General features: G+C 50.5%; 1 protein-coding gene and 1 pseudogene across 5 annotated transcripts in view; both read right to left on the bottom strand.

Annotated features, from left to right (window-relative positions):
• USH1C (USH1 protein network component harmonin) overlaps positions 1 to 24739 on the bottom strand; it is a 46987-nt gene that overhangs the window by 15633 nt on the left and 6615 nt on the right. For 4 of the 5 annotated variants that reach the window (XM_086677851.1, XM_086677854.1, XM_086677852.1 and 1 more), the window contains exons 2-15: positions 23666 to 23733; positions 22112 to 22255; positions 21857 to 21995; positions 17101 to 17209; positions 16961 to 16985; positions 16698 to 16755; positions 16278 to 16372; positions 14606 to 14690; positions 13375 to 13434; positions 13151 to 13207; positions 12696 to 12838; positions 11588 to 11653; positions 11117 to 11241; positions 7978 to 8051 (exon numbers count right to left, since the gene is read on the bottom strand). In XM_086677851.1, coding sequence (XP_086533977.1) covers positions 7978 to 8051; positions 11117 to 11241; positions 11588 to 11653; positions 12696 to 12838; positions 13151 to 13207; positions 13375 to 13434; positions 14606 to 14690; positions 16278 to 16372; positions 16698 to 16755; positions 16961 to 16985; positions 17101 to 17209; positions 21857 to 21995; positions 22112 to 22255; positions 23666 to 23733 — 1248 coding nt within the window. Of the gene's footprint in view, positions 1 to 335; positions 819 to 1347; positions 1465 to 2805; positions 2959 to 7977; positions 8052 to 11116; positions 11242 to 11587; positions 11654 to 12695; positions 12839 to 13150; positions 13208 to 13374; positions 13435 to 14605; positions 14691 to 16277; positions 16373 to 16697; positions 16756 to 16960; positions 16986 to 17100; positions 17210 to 21856; positions 21996 to 22111; positions 22256 to 23665; positions 23734 to 24739 lie in introns of all 5 variants that reach the window. The other variant, XM_086677855.1, reaches the window with a different exon arrangement.
• Positions 18168 to 18516, bottom strand: LOC112865202 (large ribosomal subunit protein eL34 pseudogene; annotated as a pseudogene).

Genomic DNA, 24739 nt, shown 5'->3' with positions numbered 1-24739 from the left:
ACTGAGCTCTGGTTATTCATTAACACAGTACTATATTGAACCTTACCAGCCCATACCAGCCAAGAGGAGCCAAAAGAAACCAACAGACATAAATACACTGTTGCTCATCACAAGTACCACAGGCAATTCACCATACTGTATAGTACTTCAACATTAGCAGAAACCAAACACATGCAGGATGACCACAACAGGCAGGTTGGGAGCTCATTCTTCGAAAATGGGGTGGGGTGATGTTTCTTCCCATCTCCGCTCACAAGAGCAGTGGAGGATGTGGGAAACAGCAGCCCTGCCACTCTTTCTGCCTCCCAGCATAGCATGCAGAACAGGTGCAGTACCTTTGTGGTGGGTGGGAAGCTCCGTTCAGGGACAGGGGAATTAGTGGGCTTCCCACTGTGGTTCTTTGCTTCCCACTCCTCTGTTGGATTTCCTGTGTCCCCAGCACGGAAGGGGTGGTTGCCCAGTGCCTCTTCCAGTGCCGAGGGTAGCGGGCGGGTAGGAGTCAGGTCTTGGGTGGGGATAGATGGTGGGGGAGGGATGGGAATGGGGGGTGGAGTGCGTTGGACCCAGGGTGAAGAAGAGGCACTCACACGGCCTGATGAGGGAAGGACAGGGGGCGCGGGGATCTTGGGGGATGGGTTGGAGGGTGGGGGGTGGGGCATCACAGGTAAGGCCGAGGTAGTCTTGGGGGGATAGTAGAACATGTCCAAGGGGATGTCATCCAGGTCAGTGGTGTGGAGGTGCAGCCCGCCTGCGAAGCGTCTCAGGGGTGGGACCAGGGGAGACACAGAAGGCGGGGGAGGCGGGGGCCCCGTGGTCATCTGGGGGAGGGTTGCAAGGAAGCTCTGTAATTGTCTGACCAGTGCTCCACTTCACAAAACACTGAGTATAATGCTTTCCTGTTTCTTTTGCTGCTGGAAATCTACCACCCTCCAACCAGAATCATGGGGTTGTCACTTCTCTGTCACCTGGGTGCTCAGGTGAGCCCAAACCAAGTGGCTAGGAAGGAGTGTCCAAATGTAGGACAGTCCCAAGTTATCTCATATGTGTGACAAGTAAGGTGCCCATACAGTTTATCTAACCTGGAACAACTCGATAGTGAAAGGGGCACCCTTGCTCCAGAACAACATGCCTGAGACCATCTCAGATGGGTTAGGACTTGCTGGCCACTCAGGGGATAAGCCCAGAAATGTAGAGATGTCCCCCTCCTCCAGAGAGCAAGGCAGAGTGGGCTGGTAGGGGTGGCCCTGGACAGTGAACCTGATGTGGCCATCTTGCCTCCCACTGTCCCCAGAGTGGGTCATTCTGAAGTCAGCAGGAGGGTCTATGTGGAAAGAAGGGCTCTGTTACCTCTGAAATCTCATTATCAGCAGAGGAAATCTGCTCAAGGCGTGTCTGACAGAGCCTTTCCACCCAATACTGAATCTTTTCCGATTCCTCAAGGTCTTCCCGCTCTGTCTCGGACACCTAGGACCCAAAGCCAGTGCAAAAAGGAGAGGCACACTTGAGTCACACGTGCGTGGCGCACTCAGATCAGCAGCATAGAAGCACTTCTTTAAAGAGTACTGTTGGGTGTGTCCACTATCCAGCAAAAGACCCTGGCTTATTCCATCTGGCCCCAGAAGAGGTGGAAATAGAAGGGAGAGGATGCTGGAGTGTCAAGCTGACTAATGGCACTTAGCAAAATCAGAGGAGGGACTTGTGCTTTGTTTGGAATTAGTTGGGATAAGGCTCCCAGGGTCCCCATGAACTCTGGGATCTGGGGATTCTCTAAAAATGGCCCTTTTGTAGGCTCCTGGCACATGCCAAAATTTTAACTTTACTCTTTTTCCCCTTCCAGGCTACTTTGTTCCAGAAGAACAAGTTGGATTTTATTTTTAATTTTGTTGCTTACTCGCTCCTAATGCCAGACCTAATGCACTTCACATTTTCCAGCATTACTCTGATTTTGTAATCTAATCAGCTTGGCATTCTGATTCATGGAAGCATTAAAGAGAAGCAGAACCAATAACCTCTCCAATAGCTAGGGAGTTAAAGTCACCCAACTCATCTAGGAAATAGGAATTACTCATGTTGGACGACTGCTTTTGTCATATCTTGAAGGGGACAGCTTTAGATACACGTCCAGGTTGAAGAGATCTAGCTTAGGATACACCTTATGTTGATGGAAGCAGCCTGACTCACTGCCTGATCAATTGGGGAATAGCCTCAGACACCTCACCTGCACAACGGGGTTAGCCTCTGACCCATACTCTCAGAGCGAATGCAGGTGGGGGAAATTTGGTCTTGGACTCATAACCTGGGGAGAGAGGCTGGACAGACGCAGACCTGATGACAAGTGGGTGGAAGGCTAACTTCAGTCCTATAATCTAGGCAGAAGGGTTAGCCTTGGGGTCATACCCTGAGTGCAGAGAAAGACCTCATATTCACACATAGGGTGGACAGGTCTGGCCTTGGACTCATACTCTGGTGGGGCTGGGATGGAGGGGACAGACTCAAACCTCTAGCAAGGTATGTGAAGGGTGAACCTAAGTGTGACGATCTGGGCAGAGAGGCTAGCCTCAGACCCATACTTTAGCAAGGAGTCTAGTCTCCATGCCAAACATACACCTAAGCCAGAAGGTGGTCTCCATGACCCTGGGCAGGTAGGATGATCACACATTCTAGACTGAGCAGAAGGGCAGGGCTCACTCCATCCTTGGACTCCACTTGGGGAACACAACTCCAGCTGGTTCCCTGGGAGCATGGTGGGGAACAACCAAATTATGTTCTGGGGATGCTCACCTAGCCTGTGAGCCAGACACATACCTCCTGGGCCAGCCGGTTGATTTTCAGTTGTTTTTCCTTTTCCAGCATTTCCTCTTTCTCTTTGTAAAGCTTTTGCTCAAACTCTAGTTCCTTCTTATTCTTTCTCAACTCTTGCAGGCTGTCATACTTGGCTTTCTTCTTATCCTTTCCTTTCTGAGCAGATGTGGTATTGTTTACATGGCAAGGGTTAAAAGGCAGTGTAGACACTGGCACAGCACAGCAAACAGGGCACTCAGCCCACAGACAACACCAGAAGTGAGCCCCTCCCCCTGCTCTGCCCATCTGCACTGGGCACTGGACCTCAGATTTAGGACAGGTCTACCCACTGTGCTACCCACTGTGGAGTGGGAGACACATTCCTTTTTCCAGCCAGAAGAACTGGCTTACTAGCTCACTAAGTAGCTATGTGATCTTGGCTAAGTTCTTTAACCTCTCTGGGCCTGATTCACCTCATCTTCAAAATAGAAGAAATTCCTGCCTATAGGCTTGCCCTCAGAGCCAATAAAACAACATCTATAAAAGAGCCTTATAAAATGAAAGTGGTGTATAAATAGAATACATTGTATTTGTGTCCTAGTATCTGAGCACACGCCTTCTCCATCATCTGGAAAGAGAGGTGTCTCATGTTCACACAACAGAGATGCATCCTGGGAGATTCTACAAAAAATCTGGGAGAGCTGACGAGTCTCATTTGCAGAGATCCTCTGTCCTAAGCTTCAGGAGGTAGGAGCCAGCCTCAGACCTGGGAGCCCAGAGCCAGGGACATCAGATTTTGCTCTGATGCTTAACTTCAGACCATTGAATCCTGTAGAGTCCACCATTCCCTCTGAACTAGACCCCTGAACTGAGGATTAGCCAAAAACCATAGGACTAGGAGATGGGAGTGGGGGAAGAGAATAGCCTAACTGCTTTGTACTGACTGTCAGAGTTCAACAAGATTAGGGAAAGGAGATGCAAGGCAAACAAACTCCTTATTTTTCCTGTTGGAATTGGACCTACAGAACCTGCTTTCCTGCCTGCTCCTCCATTGGGGTTGCAGGAAAGCCAAGGGGTAAGGGAGGAAGAAAATTACAATGTATGGACTGCCTATGTGCTAAGGGATTTACGTTCATAGGTAAATCTACCTATGCTCATAGGTAGATATTATCCCCATTCTTTTGATGAAGGAACCAAGACTCAGAGAGGTGAAGTCCCTTGCCCTATATCAAACATCCAGTAAGTGGTGGTGCCAGGGTTTGGACCTGAGTCTTCTAGGTCCAACACATTTTCTACTGTGCCCAGATGAGCTGGCAGCAACAGGAGTATGGCAGGAGGGAGTGTCAGCCCCATCACACACAGCACAGAGGACAGAGTTAGCACTCAGGAGAGGTGGCAGCAGAGAGAGTCAACATTCTGGGGAATTGATGTGGGGAGGAGGAAATCTGCCTGTTCACTGAGCTCATCCCCACCCCTAACTAGCATTCCCTGGGGGCTTCTCTCAGAATTCCCAAATCATCCCAGCATCTAAGGGCAGGAATGAGGAACTGAGTTTTTCATTACCGGATACGAAACTTTATCCACAGCTGGAGAAGCCTGGGGGTGTAGTTATGGACCTATTACTGAGTCATCCTGCCTCGCCTCCTAAAGACAATCCCTACTTCCATGCACAGGTAATGCTCTTTGGAGATGGTCACCCATGTCAGGGATAGAGGCCCACCACCAGGACAGTCTATGAACTACTTGAGAAAAGTAGTAGCAATGACTCTCATTGCTTCAGAGTCCTGCTTGGTTCTTTACCCACCATGTTCACTAGACTCTTGGCTCAGCTGATAGATGAACCCTGCCATCATGTTATAGATCAGACAGCAATTACCCCGAGAGGAGCCAATGACATTCTGCCTAATGGCAGCTTGCTAGGATATGGGTATGGCCTCTCACAGGGACCACCAATGATAGGAATGGCCATTCTGTTGGCTTAAAAACCAAACCAAATCAAACCAAACCAAAAAACCCTCAAACTACCAGTGCTAACATTTTAGAGCCAGGTATCCTGGATGGGACAGGCAGATGTGGCAGTCTCTGTCCCCTTTCCAAGAAAGCAGCGTCTGTTTAGTGATGCAGAAGGTTAAACTGTTCCGTAGCATCGTCTACTGACCTCATACTAGCGCCCTCCATACAGGTTACTCAGTTGCGTGTGAATCTACCTCACCTGCTGGACAGTGGGATCCTGCCATAGGGCTGGTTTGCAGGATTTACTCAAGCATCCTAGTAAAAGGCTTAGTCAGAACCATGAATCCTGCAGGCTGACACAGACTTTGTGGGGCCACAGGCCTGGGGACCTTGAGCCTCAGAGGGACTTACTCCCAGGTTAGGAATAACAAACATCGAATCTTTGTCTTTTCAAATAAGGGAAATTGTGCACACTGATGATCATGGCTATAGATAGCCAAGTGTATTACCCGGGGACTTGGTGTTCTAGCTGCTGGGAGACAATGCAAGTCACATGGCTCTAGAGGAGGAGACAATGGGTTTTCAGAGCCAGCATGAGAGATGTGATTCTGTTGTCCTTTTAGCTGTCAGTTAAATTCATGGCAAATGGTCCCTCCCAGTTTGGACTGAGAGGAAAGGCAGACAGGATGGATGTGCTCTTGCTTCTTACCTAGAAGCCATCTTTCTCTCTTTTGGAAATGAAATGAAAAAAATACCAGCTATTCAGTTATACTGAACTAATGAATAGGTGAAAACAGGGCTCCTTCTTACCAATAGCAATGTCCAAGTGACATGATTTCCTATGGGAGGTATGTGTGTGGAGAAGATGTTAGTTCTCTTACATTTACCTGGTTATTAGTGCCTGGAAGAGATTTTACCTATCCATAAAGGTATAGGTATTTTTTCCAGTATAATCCTGTGTGTGTGTGTGTGTGTGTGCGCACGCACGTGCTGTCCTCTGTAGGTGAGTTCTAGTAGAGATAGTGTGTAGAGCATTCAAAATCTAACCCCAATGAGATAGCCTAAGCCACAGAATCGGGCTGTAGGATGAAAAAAGACAGTCTTATGAGACTGGGTCCTTTCTGAGACCAAGGCAGTGTGGAAAGGAATCCCCTGTGGTGCCCTGTCCTAAGTTTATTCAATATCATGCAAATCATGATCTGTGTTCCTAGGTCAAGATGCTAACTTCTGTCAGGAATAATATTGCTGTCTATTATCTTAACAGTATCGTGTTGGAAGAAGGGAGCAGACGTTTCTGGCACATCAGATATTCCCATTTTACAGGCAAGGAGAAGCTACCTACCTATCATCACGGTCACCCAGCTGCCACCGTTTTGGTTTCTGGGGGACTAACATCCTGCCAGAAAGACCCAGCCGAGTGATAACAACTAAATTAGTTCACCCAGATTTATGCTGATGCCTGATTTCCAAATGCCAAGTCATCTCATATGTCCAATCTACAGATATTAACAGTGGCGTTTTCATAATCAAATGCCAAAGTGATTTAGAAAGAAAAAGGATGAGAGTCTTATGGGGCCTGGAGATACAGTAATAAGATTTAGAGAGAAAATTCAAGGCCCCAGAGACCAGAAAAATGCATTATCTTGGCACACGTAGCGATATTTCTAGGAGAGAGTTATGATTGGTGTGGCTCTTAGTCTCAACTTGAGGCAGAAAATCCCTGCCTGGCAGCGAGTCTGTGTCTGGTGCAGCTGGTCTCATAACGTGTGTTGTGTATACCCAACCTGATATTTCACTCTGTCTGACTATGGCTTCTGGTATTGACAGAGGAACAAAGAAGCTGCCATGGCCCTGTCCCTGCCCTGTGCCTCCGGGGCTGATGCTGACCGAGATGGTGCCAGATGGTACTCAGGCGGGTCTCACCCCATGAACACTTTCCCCCCACAATGCTCCTGTGGCAGTGCCCTGCCTTTTGACGTCAGCCTGATAGACGCAGACAGGTCAGCCCTTGTAGTGAACAGGCCGGGTTACACTGTTTAGAGTTGACAGGCAAAGAAACAATGCTCGTAAAGGCCAAACCCCACAGCAAACTCAGCAGCAAACGGCACAGCACTCAGTCTCGCGCCCTACCTTCCGGATGGTTGGGAATTTGCCATCGTAACGATAAAACCACCCGAAGGCTATAACACAGAGAACAAAGAGATGAGATGCTGTTTGGCTCAGCCAGAGCGTCCACAGACAGCAGCCAGAGGCTGGGATCTCAAGGACATGTGGCTGTGAGATGAGGAGCAGACCCAATAGCAAAACCGCACCCTCGGTCTGACTCTCCACTCACCTGGCTTCACCTGGGTTACAGAGCAGGCCCCAGGCTGCCAGAGAACGGCCCTGATTCCCTGGGGCCCCGTCAACTGCTTCTCCCCAGGACACTGGCTTCAGGAGTCAGTGCCAGAAAATCAGAGACAGCCCTTGTTGGGGGATGAGCTTTTGCAAATCACAGCTGCAGTCTGCTAACACTGAAAGAGAACGAGGCCTCTCCTGACTGATGTCTGGTCCCTCCATCCAAGAAATGGCTCAAGACAAAAGATAGCCTGCGTTTATGCCTCAAATTGCTATCACTCAGAACAAAACTGTCTTATCTCATAGTACAGACCACATCCTCTGCTTTCAATGTTGAGAGAGAAGGCAATGACAGGGGTCAGCTCTGAGAAAGGCAGCTCAGGCAGCTGTGGGCAGGTCTGCCCCAACAAGCGTACCCCGCCCCGGCCCCAGACCAGATCATCAGGGCACCAGCCCCCTGCTTCCCCCAGGCAACAGTATGACCGGGAAACATCTCAAACCTAAAGCTCCCTGCACCAGCAGTGATCCATTAAATAATTACCCACCCTGACCAGCCTGAGTTCTAGAACAGGATCTTGAAAGCCTCCTGCCTGACCTTGGGGATATCTAGGGAGTCCTTAGGGAGATCCCAGAGCAGCAGAGGAAGAACCTGGGCTTGGGCAGCACTGAACCAGTGGTTCAGTTGTTTAGGTGTGTATCAGCAGACATTTCAGCCAGGTTGGGAGTCCTGTCCTCAGGCTTTGTGTGCAGTGCTTGGACTAAGCTGGGATTGCAGGAGCTTTGCACAATCCAGTGGTCCCTGCCGCGTGATGGCCCCTTAGAGCTGGGTGTCTGCAGGGCTAGCAGGAGGCAGTGGGCAAGGCAAGCGGAGCAGCAAGGCCAGGCAGTGAAGCGGGGGCTGCAAACCTGCTCTCCCTGCTCCTCCATGCCTCCATCCGGGACATCTGCTGGCTCAAGCTCAGGTTCCACTCCCTGATCAGCTACCCAGGAAAAGAGGAGGAAGCTGGTGAACGAAGAGGGACTTGGGAGACCAAGAGGCCAGAGGTGCTTCCCAGGAGCCTAATGACCTATGCCCGGCCTCCTCTATGGGAACTTGTGAGGTCAGGGGTGGGAACAGGGCTCAGGAGCCCAGAGCAAAACTGTCTTGCTCCGGGATCGTGCATGCAGTGCTTTCAACCTTGGTAGCTTTAGTTTCTCTGTCTGTAAAATGGGCTAACAACGGGGGGACCTCTGACCTGACAGTCAAGTGAGAAACTTTGTGCAGGGCATTCAGTTGAAACTTGGGAAGTGAGGCACAGAATATGGGAATATCTGAGTATTACACATGTCTGGTACCAAGGGTTTACAATGGCAGAACAGACCTTCCTGGCTGCTTCTTACCACTTTGGGAACTCTGGGTCCCTGGGGGATGTCAGAGCTATGTGGGCAGGTTGATCCTGAGGAGGTAAGGAGATTTCAAAGGGTAAAGGGGAGACATGTGGTTAGGAAGACATGAATGTTGACATCATGTGGAGAATAGCAAATCATCCATTCCGGTGGTTTCCAATCTGGACTTTGGCCTCCCTGGGACTGCTGAAGGGAGTGGATGAGTCTGCTGTGACCTGCCTATTAATATTTCAAATATTAATTAGAAGAACTTCCCCATTCCTCTATGAAAAGGCTGTAAGTTAAATTCCTTAGCTTTTGGCTCAATTTATGTTAATTAAATAGTGGAACATTGATGCTTTCTTGCAAATAATGACTACATAATAAAACAATAGGAAAACAACTGATTGCTTCATAGTTTGATAGGAAAAACCTCAACTTCTAAACCATGGGGTCCATTGGGGGTGGAGGCTAATTGCTGGGGTCCTAATGGAGAGAAAATCCTAGAAATATCCTGTTTAAACCTCTTCATCTCCCAAGGCTCCTTCCGGCTCTGGGATGCTTAATAACCCCCCTCCTCATTGCTTTGGCTAAAGAAAGCTCTTCTGGGGGACTCTCTGACAATCTGTCCTGGCTCAGAAGAATGTTGGGGTTCTGCTGGGTCAGCCACAGGGAGGCAGGCAGTGCCCCTAGAACAGGTGGTGGTGAGAGAAGCAGTCAGGCCCACCACATCATTAGGATGAGTGGCTTTCTTTTTCAGGCAAGAGATGCTCCACACTCTTTCCTGTCTGTTCAAAAATGTGCAGTCCATCCCTCACAGGCACAAACACCTGAGTCAGATATAACCTGTTGGCTAACTGGGCCCCAGAGCTGAAGAGTCACCAGGGAGGAGCCGGCTTGTCCCGGTTGTGCTGGCTCAACACAACAGAGACCGCTCCAGCTTCCCAGGAATGGGGAGGGAGGCAGGAATTGAGCTCACTCAGAGGCCTTCCTGCATTTTCTGACTGATTTCCCAAGGAGAATGAAATTGCCAGTGCACACGGACATGGACAGAGGCAGCAGCTGCCCCAGCTCAGGCAGGCAGGCTCGGGCCATCCATCCCATGTTTCGCACATTCCCTTAGAAAAAATTTGTATCTCAAAGCAAAGGGAAAGCTCTTGCTCCTTTCATTCAAGAAGCTTGATTTGGTTTAAAAGCACTAAATAAATAGCTAGCCAGAGAAAGTGTTTTTATTTTTCGTAGTTCCTGAGAGAATGTGTTTGCTCTAAAGCCAAGGCCCGGTTTCTAGAAAGGTACTAAATTGACTAGGATTACTTTCACGAGAAGCAATTAAAATCGATTTCTCTCCTTCTGAAGCTCCTATTTCACTCATAAGAGCAAATTAGCTCCCTGTCTCAAACACAGATTATTCACCAGGAATTTAGCTCTGGCCACATCCTTAACTAATACCAAATGTCAGGGGGGAGGCTGATGAGAGCTTGCTTTGTCCTTCAGAGAGGACCCTGGGATGACACCATCCCCTGCTGCCAGGAAGGAATGTGCTGGGAGATGTTTGTTCTGCACCAGGCAGGAGTGAAACGGAACCATCCAGGTGCCTGCCCAACCTCTTTGTTGACCCAAGTGGCCTGTGTTGACAAGATGATGCCACTCTAGGGCCCAATATGATCCAAAGTTGGGGCCAGGTTGTCTAGACCATCACAAGATCCCAAATGGCTGTGATACAGCAGACATGGGGAATCTTGGTTCTTGGGTGTAGATGCACCCCATATCTAGAGGTTCCCAGGTCAGCTGAGCACAATCAGCTGCAGCAGAACTGGCCCTATGTCATGTAAAGTGACAATAAGGCCCAATGTGGAATCCTGGACTCGTGATTGCCATGGCCCCCAGCTACCTTGCTTGGCTTCCTACCACCAGCCCCCTGGAGAAGCACTGAGAGTGAGCCACTACTTTGCCCTGGTGGTGTGGGCACCTGGTAGTAGGCGTTGTGAGCAGGTGGACAGGGGAGCAGGTGGTGGAGGCCTGGCCTGAAATTGGAAGTGAGAACCCAGGGCAGATGAAGAAAGGAGGTGCAAAGGGCAGAGGGAGCTGAGGCCCCAGATGGCCGCAGTTTGGGCCTAGGAGTGGTCTCAGTCCTCTCCCTGACTCCATCCTTGAAGGGGTGTGACCATACCCCATGCACAGGGGTGCAGGTGGCAGGGGCACTTCAGGTAAGGTCTTCCCACAGTCACCCATCAGCCTCGGATCACCCAAATCCTGTCCATCATGAGCATTTCCCCTCTTTCTTGCTGCTGTTGCACCCAGCTCTGATTCAGAACCAGGTGGGATGTGGACGTACTACTCAGCAAAGCAAGAAGATGATCCAATGAACAACTCGCTTTTGACAGAGCTCTCCATTCCCTGGTCAGCAGCCCAAGGGCACAAGGAGAGGCCTTCCTGCCTGAGTCTGTGTTGTGGGGGAGAGTCTGGCAACAGGCCCCTGGGGACAAAGGGGCAGAGATCCTGCCCACCCCCATGCCCCGGCACATGGCTGCCCCTCCATGAAAGAAATACAGCCCAGGGAGCTGTGGGCTCTTCACCTGGGGAGGTGGTGGTGATTGGAGGGAGACTAGTATCTCTGTCAAGATACTCCCCAACCCCAGGCCCCAGAAGGAAGTTCCCTCCCCCGGTACATGATACATACACTTAGGCTTGCGAAGGGGTATTGGGTGCACCTCAGCGGTGATGGTTTTAGATGAGAGCAGCTGTTCCTTTGAGCCCCAGTCTTCTTCCCACTGCTTCTTAAACTTCTCCTCCTCTTCCACAATCCTGAAATAAGATCCCCCTGCCTGTGACTGGGGTCAGGACTTTTACAGGCCCACCCTCTGCCTATTGGGAAACCCTAACCAGCCTGGGGAGAGGCTGCATGGCTCTAGCTGTGATGAAGAAAACAAAGTTCCTGGCACTTGTATTCGACATCGAGTGTCAATGCCACCCTGAGGATTACAGGACTATGTTCTAGTTACCTTAACATGATGGGCTTTACTAGAATTATGGAATGGCTACCAGGAGACAAGAAGGCCAGGCAAACTGGGCCTGGAGGGGGCCTCTGGCTGGCCACAATCCCAAGAGCACACTCACGTCTGCACGCAGACATGTGGACCCAAGCACTCACTGTTCCATCTCCTTCCGGTATCTTTCATTCTCCTCTGCTGCCTTCTGGGCAATTTCTTTTTTTCTCCTGAAACACAAATTCAGATTGGCATGCTAGAGTCTATGCAAGAGAAGTTCTCTCTTCCTTGTAGCTAATTCCTAATTTGAGAAAGGTTTAAAATCTTTCTTATGGGCTCCCTTCCAAGGATGCCTGGACCAGATTTGGATGCTGGGGAAGCGGGTCCAAGAAAATCTGGGCCTCGTGCTCTTGTGTGGTTTTGCCTGGCACTGCTGAGCAGAGATTCTGTGCTGCCAGGGATGGGAGGCGGATCGACGCAGGCCACACTCTATGTGTCTACCTTCAAACACTTAGATAAAGTGACTGACAGTAGGCAGGGCCTTGCTGGAGTCAGGTCCTCTGGGAGGAGGGCCCCAGGCAATATGTAGCCAGGGCCACTGGCCAAGGCCAGGGCAATGGGCAGAGGTACCACCAGGGCTGATTCTCCAGGCTAATTCTGTGATGGGGAAGAGGGAAAGATCCTGTCCACCTTCCTTTTCCAAATTGTTTTTACACTCCTAGAATGTATCTGGATTTGGATTTTGACAGTAGCTTTTTATTTGTGAATTGCTCACCACATTTATTGTCCCAGTCCATCATCTCAACCAACCTTAGGATGGGTGAGCCTTATTACCACAGACAGGTGTGAATCCCAGCTTGGCCACATGTGACTTTGTTCACAAGTGGCTTAACCTCCCTGAGCTAAGACCTCCCAGCCTCCTCACCTGTAAAATGGGTCAATACCATCTATCTTCCAGAGCTATTGTGGGAATTAAATTAAGCAAGACATAAACAAGGTCCTGATTCAATGCCGGCCACATGACTGATACTCAACAAACGTTAGCTACTGCTGGTAGCATCCTCATTTTCCATACTTCTGGGTTTTGGAAGTCAAGGGCTCTCCTCAACTAGAAGGGGAGAGCTTGGTGGTCTGGAGGCAAGGGATGGATACACTGACCACCACTGAACCCATCTGGTCTGAGGACAGGCCTCAGGGGGGCAGGATGAAGCTGGCCCAGGACACGGTGGGCAGGGAGGAGAGGGAGGGGGCACCCTGGCTGGCCACACTCACTGTCGTTCCATCTCCTGCTGCTCCTGGAGGATCTTGTTGGACTCCATTGCCAGCCGCTTCTGCATGAGAAGCTCCTGCCGCTGTAGCTCGCGCTGCCGTGCCTCCTCCAGCCGCTCCCGGTCTGTCAGGAACAGCTCTCGGCCCTCGGGGGAGTGAAAAGAGACCTCTTGCTCAGTCTCCCAGGGAACCCGGCCAGCCACTGCCACAGCCCTGGGGACCAAGATGTAGGTTGTCCTCTTATCAGCATGGCGCCCCGTGTCAGGCACTGTGGCTCCTATTGTCTCTGAGCAAGCTTCTCCCCGCTAGGCAGAGATCTCTCCCTCTGCTCTGTCAGAGCTTCAGGAAAGGAGACCCTCTGGCCCTTCCCAGGAGTGTGTGCCAGAGATCAGGGGTCTGAATGGCCGGGGTTGGAAGTCAGGGGTTATGGGGGCCCTACCAGGTCATTCTGGACTTACAGCTCCAGCTACAATGGAGATGGTCAGGCTGCGGCTACTCTTCAGCACGTTGACGGCCTGGGGGGACAAGCAGACAGACCTTGTCTGAAGCCTGACAGCCCAGAGCAGTCAAGGCCTCTAGACATCACAGAAGGTCTCAGACCCCATGGCAGGGTTGGGGGTGGGGCATGGGAAGTGAAGGGCAGACATGATAATGGCCAGCAGGTGCAGACCCCGCATCTCACCTCCTTGTGGTCCAGGTTGGAGAAGTCGATGCCGTTGACTTCGACAATCTGGTCCCCTGTCTGGAGGAGAAATGGAGAGGGTTCAGTGTGTCTCCACTATCTGTAAACCTACTCGGCTGCAGGAAGGGCTTCCCCCAGGGGCCAGAGTCACATATCCAGTGGCTGCACCTCAGCTCTTCCTCATGAATAGAGCAGTTAGAAAGCTCTAATGGTATCCTCCCAGGGTGCCTACACTTTATATTTCCTTTATCGGCTGTCAAATATTATCCCATTAGAGGTTCATTCCTTTGGCTTAATTTGTATTTGCTTTAAAAACTCAGTTTGTAGACATAGGAGCCTTGGGTTTCTCATATAGCAGAGGCTTTATTGAGCCATAATAATATTTTGTATAAAAGCTAGCACTCATCAATCCCTTACTATGAGCCAGGCACAGTTGGAAGCATATGTATTAATTCATTTAATCCACACAATGACCCTAGAAGGAAGACTATTGCCCCCATTTTTCAGGAGAGGAAACTGAAGTGCAGAAAAAGGAAGTAACTTGTCAAAAGTAGAGATTAACAGTTCTGGGGGCACCTGGGTGGCTCAGTTGGTTAAGCATCTGACTCTTGATTTTGGCTCAGGTGGTGATCTCATGGTTCATGAGTCTGAGCCCCACGTCGGGCTCTGCACTGACAGCAGGAAGCCTGCTTGAGATTCTCTGTCTCCCTCTCTCTCTGCCCCACCCATGCTTGTGTATGCATGCGCTCTCTCTCTCAAAAATAAATAAATAAACTTAAAAAAAAAAAAAAAAAAAAAGAGTTCTGGCTCTGGCACCAGACTACCTAGGTTTGAATCCCAGCCCTATTACACTAGGTACATGATCTTAGAAAAATCATACACTTTCTCCAGGTCTCAGTTTCTCCATCTGTAAAATGACAGTACCTAATTCTCAGAGTTCTTATACATTTTTAAAGGGCTTAGAAGAAAGTCCTACCCTGTAAACACTCAATGAATGTCAATTCTTTACTATTACTACATCCCCAAGGTCAGGACCAAAGGCTCTCAGAGCCAGAGAAGACTAGAAAGGTGAAACGTGAAGCCTTCACTTGGCGGATGGGGAGGAATCATCAGCCAGCGGTTGTTGGGAGAGGGCTGTGTGGAAAGGCCTGCACCTCCATCACTAACGTGATGACCAGGGTCATCGTCTGACCCTGTACCCCTCTGGGGCATCCCAGTGTCGGTCACTCACCTCCAGCCCCACCTCAGCAGACAGGGAACCAGGCTTCACGTTGCTGATAAAGATGCCAGGTTTCTGGATGGGCCCACTGGAAATGCTGTGGGAGAGATGGGAAATATGGGTGAGGCTCTGCTCATCCCTGGCAGTGCTGCTCATTCTCAATGTCCTGGTCCCTCTGCCTGTGTGTCCCGTATGCTGGCCCCTCAGGATCCAGGTCACCCATGAGGCTCAGTACCCATGGGACTCCGTCGTTTACCAGTCCAGCCTCATTTCCCTGCGGCAACAGCCACAAAAAAACTATTTGTAATTTCCCGCTACCCAACCCCTCACCCAATATATGGCATATGCTGTTTCTTCTTTCTTTCCATTCCTTAAGATTCAAATGCTATCTCCTCTACAAGGATTTCACCAAACTCCTTATTCTATCCCAAGCCTAAAATAGTTGTTCCCTCCTCAGCGCTCCTAAGATACCTACACCAAGGATGGCATTCGTATTGTTATTTTCCCCTCTCACACCTGCCACATCTGTGGCAGACATCACGAACTGATCATAGCACTCTTTTCCACCAAACCTGGATTTGGTGCCTTAGAGGTCTTTTCAAAACACAGCTGGCCCTTGAACAACATGACTTTGAACTGCATGGGTCCACTTGTGTGTGGATTTCTCATAGTACAACCCTGTAAATGCATTTTCTCTTCCTTATGGTTTTCTTAACAATAGTTTCTTTCCCCTAGCTTACTTTGTCGTAATAATACAGTATATAAAACACAAACTATGGGTTAAGCAACTGTTTATGTTATCGGTAAGACTTCCAGTCAACAGTAGGTTATTAGTAAATTTGGGGGGAGTCAAAAAGGGGTCAGCTGTAGGACTCCAGGCAGCCACCGCTAATTGATGAAAAATAGCACAGGACGGGAGACCTATTTGCCATCTCTGATGCAGAAAGGAGCTTCATTAGGGCCCTTGCAACTCTACACTGTAAGTATTTAGTGGTTGGGAAGGAGGGACTTTTTAGCACCTATGCTTGGCAGAAAAGCATTGAATAAATGTGAATGAGTAGAAACAATATGAAAAAGTTAAGTAATAATAACTAATGTTTACAAACTGCTTACTACCTAATAGGCACTAAGCTGGTACTTTATCTCTACATCTCATTCTTGCTCACAACAGCTGGTATGGGGGATCGTCATTCCCAGTTTATAGAGTGGGAAACTAGGCTCAGACTGGTTAAGTGACCAGTCCAAGGTTCAAGAGCTCACAGGTGGAGAGCAGGGGCTGGAACCTAGATCTATAAGTCTAACACCTGTGTGTGTAATAAGACCACCTCAGGTGGCCTGATGCCTGTTTGCAATTCCCTGGCTGCCACTTAAGGAACCCCACAAGGTAATAAATGACAAGGGAACTGTAACAGAGATGGCCAGCTAGACGGGCCCCTTTTGCAGTGACTCAAGAGCCCACCAACGGAACACGGCTCTGCCTATGGGCCTCAGTTTCCTCATCTATAAAATGGGCCTGTCAGAGCTGTCCCTCTGGCTGTATAGGGCTGTTGTGAAGCCCAGAGAGGAAATCAGACACTGAGAAGTGTCATCTCCTCAGAAGCAGCAGTGAGAAAGGGGAGAAGTGTTAGGGGTCTCCTGGGGTCTACTGGCCATGAGAGAGCCCCAGGGCATGACTGACACCCACCTGCAGCCAAGGCCCCGGGATCCTACCAGACTGATGAAGACCTTCTTCTCCTTGTTTTCCCGACTGCCGGGGAAGCCCAGGCTGCTCCGCCCACCCTGAAGGAAGGATGGGATAAGGGTCACTGGGTGTCCACATGTGTGCAAGTTGTCTCTTGATTTCATAAAGTCCTTTAGAGCAAGTACTGCTGTCTTCATATAAGACTGCTTGCCATTATGTTCCTAGGGGGTATGTCTGCCCCAGCTGGGCCTGGCTGGATGCCCTGGGGGCCTCAGGGATGTTCTGGATGTCTCTGGATGTCTTGGGAGCCTGTCTAAAGCCCCTGAAGGCACACCTCTGGGGCAAGCCCTCCCTTTGGGACCTGCTGCCCTTCCTTGAAGACAACCGTCTCCAGACCCCATCACAGGTGGTCCTGGCCCTTACCTCAGATTCTGACACAAACTGATCCACATACTGCCATTTGAGAGGTTCATCAGGAGAGCTAGTGGGACGGGGATGTAAAAGGGCAGTCATTAGAGAGAGATGTTTGAGGAACCAGGCTCCAAATCCAGATCTGCCCATCTGGAGCCTCCAGCCACTTCTGGCCCAGGAGCAGTACTGGTTTGGTGGAAGCCAGACCCCAATGCCTATCCCAGGACCCTGAGCCCACAGGGAAGAGTCTGTCTGCAGAGGAAGGTCCTGCTCACCTCTTCACGGGAATCAGGCCGATGTCTGTGGGAGAATGGCATAGGGGTTAGGACGGTGCCCCAGGAGCTAGGGACCCCACCGCCTATCCCACCCTACCCCACCCCTCCATCAGTACCACTGGTCATCTGGCCTCACTCACGTCTCACTTTGATGGACACAGTCTTCTTCGTGCGGATGAGGTTGATGACTTCCTCATGGGTGCAGGAGGAGATGGAATATCCATTGATCCGGACGATCTCATCCCCTACCTTGGCCGCAGACAGAGGGAATGAGCACCAGGTTGAGAAGGCAGCTGGGCAGGCTTGCCACTAGATGCTCTGGGCCTGCTCTCTGGGAAAGGGGACGATGACGTGCCTTCCCTCAGAAGAAACCTCGGTATGTACCCTAGTACCTTGTTATAACCAACCCACTCTCCATCAGCTTGAGGGGTCCCAGGATAGTGACATTTCTAAGAAGTCTTTCTGATGCATTTTACAGATGGGGGAACCTACATGGAGCGGGTGTGAGAGGCACAGAGAATGGGTAGCAGAGCTGGGACTAGAACTCAGGACCCTATATCCTCCCTCAAGGGTCCCTTTTCCCCACTGGGTCACCATCAGGTTCTATAACGCGTGCAAAGGGCAACCTTCACCTAGATTCAGGCAGTTCTTCCTTGGCCTTTGTCCCACCCCGCCCACAGAGTAGGTTCTCCTGTCTTTGTTAATCACTATAACACCATAACGGAGTTGGGGTGGGGAACTTCCATGATTCCTGACCCAAGTTCACATCACTGACACACACACACAATATCTTTCTTTCCACTCTATGTAAGCTTAATGGGCATTTTAACTCTGCCACAGCCCTGACCTCTGAATTCCCACTTGGAGTAAGCAAAGAAGAATGAATAAACACAAGGCTTTGGCATCAGATGTCTTGGATTCAAACTCCTGCTTCCATTTTGTTTCTTTTCTGCTTCCGTTATCATTATTATTATTTTTTTAAGTAGGCTTCATGCCCAGTGCGGACCCCGATTCAGGGCTTGAACTCACGACCCTGAGATCAAGACCTGAGCTGAGATCAAGAGTGGGATACTTAATCCACTGAGCCACCCAGGTGCCCCCCAACCCCCCCCCTTCTTCTATTCTTATTTGCTGCACAACCTCGGGTAAGTCTCCCTCTCTCTCTCTTTTTAAATATTTTTATTACTCAAAGAAAATCTTCATTTTTTTATTTAGCTTTCTGACTCTACGTTTGTGCTTTCAACACTTTCACGACGATTTTCTCCTCTTTAATAAGGAAAGCATGCTTGATCCTGTCATGAACACACTTAGCACACAGGGAACCACCATAGGCCCTGTTGACATGTTTTTTCACTTTAGGCAACCTTGGAAGAACTGTAGGCGTCACAGCACGAGCTCCTTGAAGCTGGCCTGGGCACATGCCACATGTGGAGTCTGGTGCCTTCCCAACCTTCTTGGTCTAAAGGTAAATGATTCTATTGCCAGAGGTTCGGGACAGCTTCATCAGAGGCTGTTTTGTAGGACAGCCTACGATGGTATGTCAAATGCTAGACCATTCGGAATACCCATGAACATTGTCCTCGGAAGAGGAAACAGGACCTTGGGCAAGTCTCTTGAACTTTCTGAACCTTAGTTCTTCTCATCTGTAAAATGGGGAGATGCCCAGGCAGCTGTGAGAATTAAGTAAGCAGGTCCATGTAAAGCCAGCCAGCACCTGGCACATTGGACAGTAATCAATCAATGGTCACAATTGTTACCATTAGTTGGGCCTGAGCCCTAAAGATTCTTGCCCTGTTCGCAGGACCTTGGGCCTCATTTGATTGGGAGAGACAGGGGCTCGCAGGCCTGCAGGGACAGCCTTTGGATACAGATCTGTGGTGAGCTCATCCCCTGCTAGACCACTGCTGTGGGCCCCTCTAAGCACTTTGGCTCTGGGGGTCAGTCCTGAAGCTCCTCACTTAACAACTGCGGGGCTGGAGGCACCTCGGTGACTTAGTCGGTTAAACGCCCAACTTTGGCTCAGGCCATGATCTCATGGTTCGTGGGTTCAAAGCCCTGTTGTCAGGCTCTGTGCTGACAGCTCAGAGCCTGGAGCCTGCTTCAGATTCTATATCTCCCTCTCTCTGCTCATCCCCTGTCTCTCCCTCTCAAAAATAAATAAACATTAAAAAAAAAAATAACTGTGGGGCTGGAAGGACCCTTAGACATCACATGAAATCAAGGCCCAGGGAGGTGATGTTTTGTCTAAGGTCACACAGCCATTAGCTGCAAAACACGGACTGGGTCCTGGATGCCCCTTTCTAGCCTGAGGCCAGCACAACTCAGCTGACAGCTTAACTCACACCACATGTGCTGTCCCTTTGGGGACTTGTTGGTACATGTGGGAGACACAGTTGACTCTGTGGGGTCTGGGAGCTGGGCGGGCCCACAGCCTGTGAGGGGTTCACTAGGCCAACTTCCACCCTCTACAACATCATTACAGAGTCGCTTCTCAATATTGCCACCTGAATGCTTCCCTTCCACATCTCAACACAGACCCCAATGTTCACAGGGGCCTGACAAGAGTGGCAAGGGGCTTGAAAAGGTGTCACAGGGAGAGGCTCGCTAAAGAACTCTCTAGATTTCTGGGGACATCTCATGTGAGGAGAGCAGCTGGTCTAGTTCTTTGCACCCACTTTTTATAATGACTCTGTGTTTCCATTAATCAGATGAGGAAACTGAAGCTCAGAGAAATAAAGGGATTTGCTCAAGGTCAGCTGGTGGGTAAAAAGTGTTCCTGGGATTTGAAGTCAGGTTTCCCACAAAGACAACAAGCATTGTCTCTTGGGCATTTGGAAGCAGGGAGGAAGGGCACCTGGCCAAGCTTGACTGCAGTTCCCTGCATCCTGTCCTCTCTGGATTCTTGCCACCTGTCACAGATGATCTCAAGTCCCATAGGAAAGGCAGAGATTACTCTGTCCATTTTACAGCTGGGACAACTAAGGCACACAGAATCATTCTCTAGCCCTGGATTATACAGCATGTTGTGCAGCAGAGGCTGCCCTGTGCAGGGAAGAGGACATAGGTTCAGACAGGATACATTTGAAGAAAGATCTAAAATATGGGGCTCCTGGGTGGCTCAACTGGTTAAGCGTTGACTCTTGGTTTCAGCTCAGGTCATGACCTCACAGTTTGTGAGTTCAAGCCCTGCGTCAGGCTCTGTGCTGACAGCACGGAGCCTGCTTGGGATTCTCTCCCTCTCTCTCTCTGCCCCTCCCCTGCTTGCTGTCTCTCTGTCTCAAAATAAATAAGTAAACTTAAAAAATAAATAAATTAAAATATGTCCAATAGGTGGACAAGAATGGAGAGATGGGAGTCCCAGGGCTGAGTCCCATTAATGGGTCCAAGTTCCCCACCTGGGGACCAGCCTCACAGGTCAAATCAGCAGGGCCTTCAGTCCAGCCAGTCTGGACATGCCCCTCCCCTGCCTTCCAGAATCTTCTCCTGTCCTCAGATCTCAGGCATGAGATCTTCCCAGAAACATGAACCCCAGACAGGTGAATGGATGTGGACGTTTTCCCCAAGCTCCTCTGAGTGAGGCTCCCTCTCTTGTTCCAAAAGGGAACCTGCTTAGGACCCCAGTCAGAATGATTCCCATACAGGCTGCGATATCAGCTTTCCTCTCTCTCCCGCTCCAGCGTGGAGCCCTGCAAAAGGCCCTTTGTGCAAGGCCCACAATGAAATGACGATCTGAGGGACAGCAGCACAAAGGACAGATGAGCCCGTCAGCCCAAGAAAGAGAAGATAATTCATAAGCCTGAGAAACAGGTGGGAAGGTAAAACTCTAAGTTTCATTAAAATGCCCTGATGTCCCCAGTCATGGAAGCATCGTTGAGAAATGCTTGTCCTAAGAGGAAAGCTCACCCTGGAAAAAAAGAGGGCCTCAGTCGATGCCAAGAGAGGAGCTCATTATGTTTTTTCTCTGGCTGTGTTTCTGGGCTGGAAAATGTGCCCCACAGGAGCGGAGTAATGAAGTGGCTGAAATTTCAGCCGCCACTGGCGAGCCGTGAGACAGGGATTTAGAACAAAGCAATGTCTGTCAGCTCCCACTTTCCACCTCCCTCTCCATGGGGCCTTGTACCATAAGTCTTGGAGACCCCTGAAGCCCCTGTCTTGGCAGCCTGATAACAAACATGCTGGCAGCTTTGGGAGGCAGTGGGAGGGCCTCTTCGATGCGGACACACAAAATACAGCTCTGTGCTCCAGCAGGAGTGAGACCTGGAGGTCGGCCCATCTCTGCTCGGACACGGAGATCACTGAGGTGTGGGACCCCAAGGGAGAGGCACCTGGGGTGCCGAAGAGAGATCCCTGGGCTTGGCAGACACAAGACCTGGTTTCAAATCCTGACTCTGACACTTACGGGCTGTGACTGTTTGTATCACGACAACCTGATGAGGTAGGGAGTATTATTATTATCCCCATTTTACAGATAACAAAACTGAGACATGGGGTTAAGTAATTTCCTCATATTTCCATTGCCAATGAATAGCAAAGCCAGGACAGTCTGGCTTTCTAGGGTCTATGCTCTTAAGCACCGTACTACACTGGGATTTCCTTTACCCTTCCAGTAAAAGGCTACACGTCTGAAGCTTCAGGTGTTAGGACATAACTATGCTCTTCCTTTGGGAAGTGGGGTGGGTGGTGAAGGGCAGTATCCAGGTTCCCAGCTTGACCGAAGAAAACCGGCAATTGCCTGCAGCCTGATGTCTATGGGCCGAGGAAAATCTGTCAGGATGTGACAGTCCAAAGGAGACTTTCCTCCCCTAAAGTCTCAGAAAGGTGAGGCGACCATGGTCAGAGGGGAGACAGGAAGCCTGAGGCCCTGACCCTCCATTCCCCTGGACTCTGCTCACTCACCTGGAGGCCGACACTGTCAGCCTGACCCCCTTTGATGAGGTGGGAGATGAAGAGCCCACAGCCGAACTCGAGGCCCCCACGAACACTGAGGCCGAGGCCTTCAGGGTGCAGACGGTCCAGACGCACCTCCTTCAGCTTCCTGCCATAGGAGAGGTCAGTGATGGCTCGGTGCTGCCCCATCCACTAGCGAGTGACCCTGTCCATCCCACGTGACCCTTCCCACCCCTGCCTCTGTCCTGGCAGCTCCCTCCATACCTGGAACGCCGGGGGGTCAGCTGGTCGTATTCCACCTGGTGCTTCAGTGGGATCAGGGGCCTGATGGCGTCAAACAGCGGCAGGCGGCTAGGCTCATTGATGACCAGCTTCAGGTCTCCCACAAGCACGACCACATCCATGGTTCTGCGGAGACACGGGGGATGCCTGGAGCCTCACCCATGGCCTGGGTGACATCCAAGGATTCCCAGAGGGTCCCCACCCACTGGGTCCAAGCCTTGGAAATGGGGAGAATGCTCCTGAAAATCCCAGAGTCCCTAACTCTGGGCCAGCTGCCTCAGAAGAGCTTTGTCCTTTCACGTTAAATGTCACAAGGACAGGGGTGAGGTAGGGATCGTTAACCCATCCTCACAGATGAACTCTAAGCCAGGATTCAGACTCAGCTCTGCCTAATTCTGAAGCCCAGGATCTTCCCAGCCAGGAAGCTTCGTGCGAGATGCTGGTGACCCTTCTCATACCCCACTTCTAATCTGCAGCTAAGCTCTATAAAGTCTGCCCTCACGGTATCTCTCACATGACTCCTCTTCACACCGTTCAGATCCTCAGCATCTCTGGCCTGCTCCTCTCTAGCTGTCAGCCAACCTGCTCACTCTCACCTAATGTTTTCTAAATGTAAGTCACTCTCCTTCTCAAAATCCTTCAATGGCTCCCCACTGCCCAGAGGACATCATCCATTCTCCTTGAAGGACTCAGGGCCTCCACGGCCTGTCTCCGTGGAGCTACTCCAGGCTTGTGGCTGTTCATGGCCTCTGTGTGCCCTGGGTTCTATTCCCCCAGATTACCTGTCACTTCCCTGTGCTTTCATGTCTCTGCACCTGTGCTCATATTGATCCCTTGTCCTGGAATGTCCTTCTCCGATATTTCCACCTATCAAAATCCTTCTTACCCTTCAAAACCTAGCTCAAGCCGTCCCGGTCCTCCCTGCCATGATTAGAAGCAAAAGCTCCTTTCTTCACCCTGCTTTTACTTCACCTTGGCAGTTATTCTGCTGTGACTTATATTGGAGTTCTTTGTGGTTGTAGTGTCTGTATACTCCCCCCACTGAGTCACGAGTTACTTAAAGAAAGAAACTAGATCTTTTTCATTTCCAGATTCTGCCTGGTACCCAGCAAGTGGTAGGAGCTTACAAATGTATGCTGGATGAAGAAACAAGTGACATCTGATGTGTAGCTGGGGGCAGCTGGCATTTCTTGTTCTATCTCAGCACTTACATTCTGTTGAACCTTTCTGGCTACTTGATAGCCTCATCCATTGGATTGTGAGCAAACTGAGGGCAGTGACTGGTCTGTCTTGTTCACTCACGTGCCCTCAGCTCCTAGCACAGAGCCATGCACAGAGTATTTGTGTAAACATTTGCTAAGGCAAGTGAATGGTGTGTCCATTTGATTCCCAGGAGCACTGAGCATCTGTCTCCCTCCCAGAGCTCCCAAGGATGGGAGGGGGAGGTCCTCCTTTCTCAGAACAAGCCATCCCAGGGCTCTCTAGAGATAGAGGTACCCCGGGGTGGTCCATGGGAGCTGGACCCAGCACACTTACTGGTGATACATCCGCAGCACATCATATAGATAGTCCTTCTCCGCATCATTTTCAATCAGAAAATCCACCTAGAAAACCCAAGGGCAGAATTATAACCCCAGGCCCAGCACTCCCATAGCAGACCCCGGGGAGGGGGAGGCCACTGCCAAGGGCCTCCTCAGCACCTCCACAGGGCTGGGGCTGTGAGAGGAGGGCAGCCAGGGGCCAGGCTGGCCCTCTGACCGTAACACATCAGACGCATGCAGATCACCCCAAAGTGGCCACAGGAGTACCTCTGCACATCCAGATGTGGCCAGGCTGAACCTCATCCCCAGGCAGGTACACACATTCATATGCACACACATGAACCTCCGCGTGACCGTGATGCACTCCCATGACAGCAGTGTTACTGCTCACCCCATGGCTATGTCACCAGAGTCCAGAATGGCAATGCCAGTGTCAGATCCCTGGTCTGGAAGAAGCCCAGTGTCTTACCTGATGGTGACTGTAGTACCGGATAACTGCTTTCAGAAAGGATTTGGGCCACTCGCTCAGATAGCACATCCTACCCGCTGGAAGGACCCTACCGTTCTTCTCTGTCACCAATGCCAGGGGCAACTTTGCCTTGTCCTGTCCTGGCCTAGGCTGGGCTAGCCCTGCCTAGTCAGCCTCCTGGCTACTCCTTCACCTCTCCACATCCCTTCAGTCCCTCACTTCCCCTCCCCCTCCAGGGGGAGAGTCAAGTTACATCATTTCAACTTTGCTGACGTCAATGGCTGGGACTCCAAGGTCAGGGTCAGGAGCTGTTTCATTAGCACCTCAATCCCAGGGGAACTGGTGGGTAGAAGCCCCAGATTCCACTCCCTGGAACAGTTCAGCGTGAATCTCTACACGCTGTATCCTTGACTCTCTCTTTAGCCCAAGACTGAATAAGAGGGCAAGAACAGCTTCCAGCTGGGAGGCGGGTCAGGAGGCTCTGAACTGTGCATGGTCAGGAAAGACTCTACAAGAGGAGGCTTGGATTCCCCTTAAATGAAGGCAGGGTTCAGGTGGGAGGAGGCAGGACAGTCCATCTTGCACCAGTTTGTGACCTAC

The sequence above is a fragment of the Puma concolor genome, chromosome D1 (genome assembly GCF_028749965.1).
Source record: "Puma concolor isolate L17-30 chromosome D1, mPumCon1.1.hap2, whole genome shotgun sequence".
NCBI lineage: Eukaryota > Metazoa > Chordata > Mammalia > Carnivora > Felidae > Puma > Puma concolor.
Note: the sequence above shows the minus strand (reverse complement) of the source record. Positions and strands in the feature narration are given on the sequence as shown.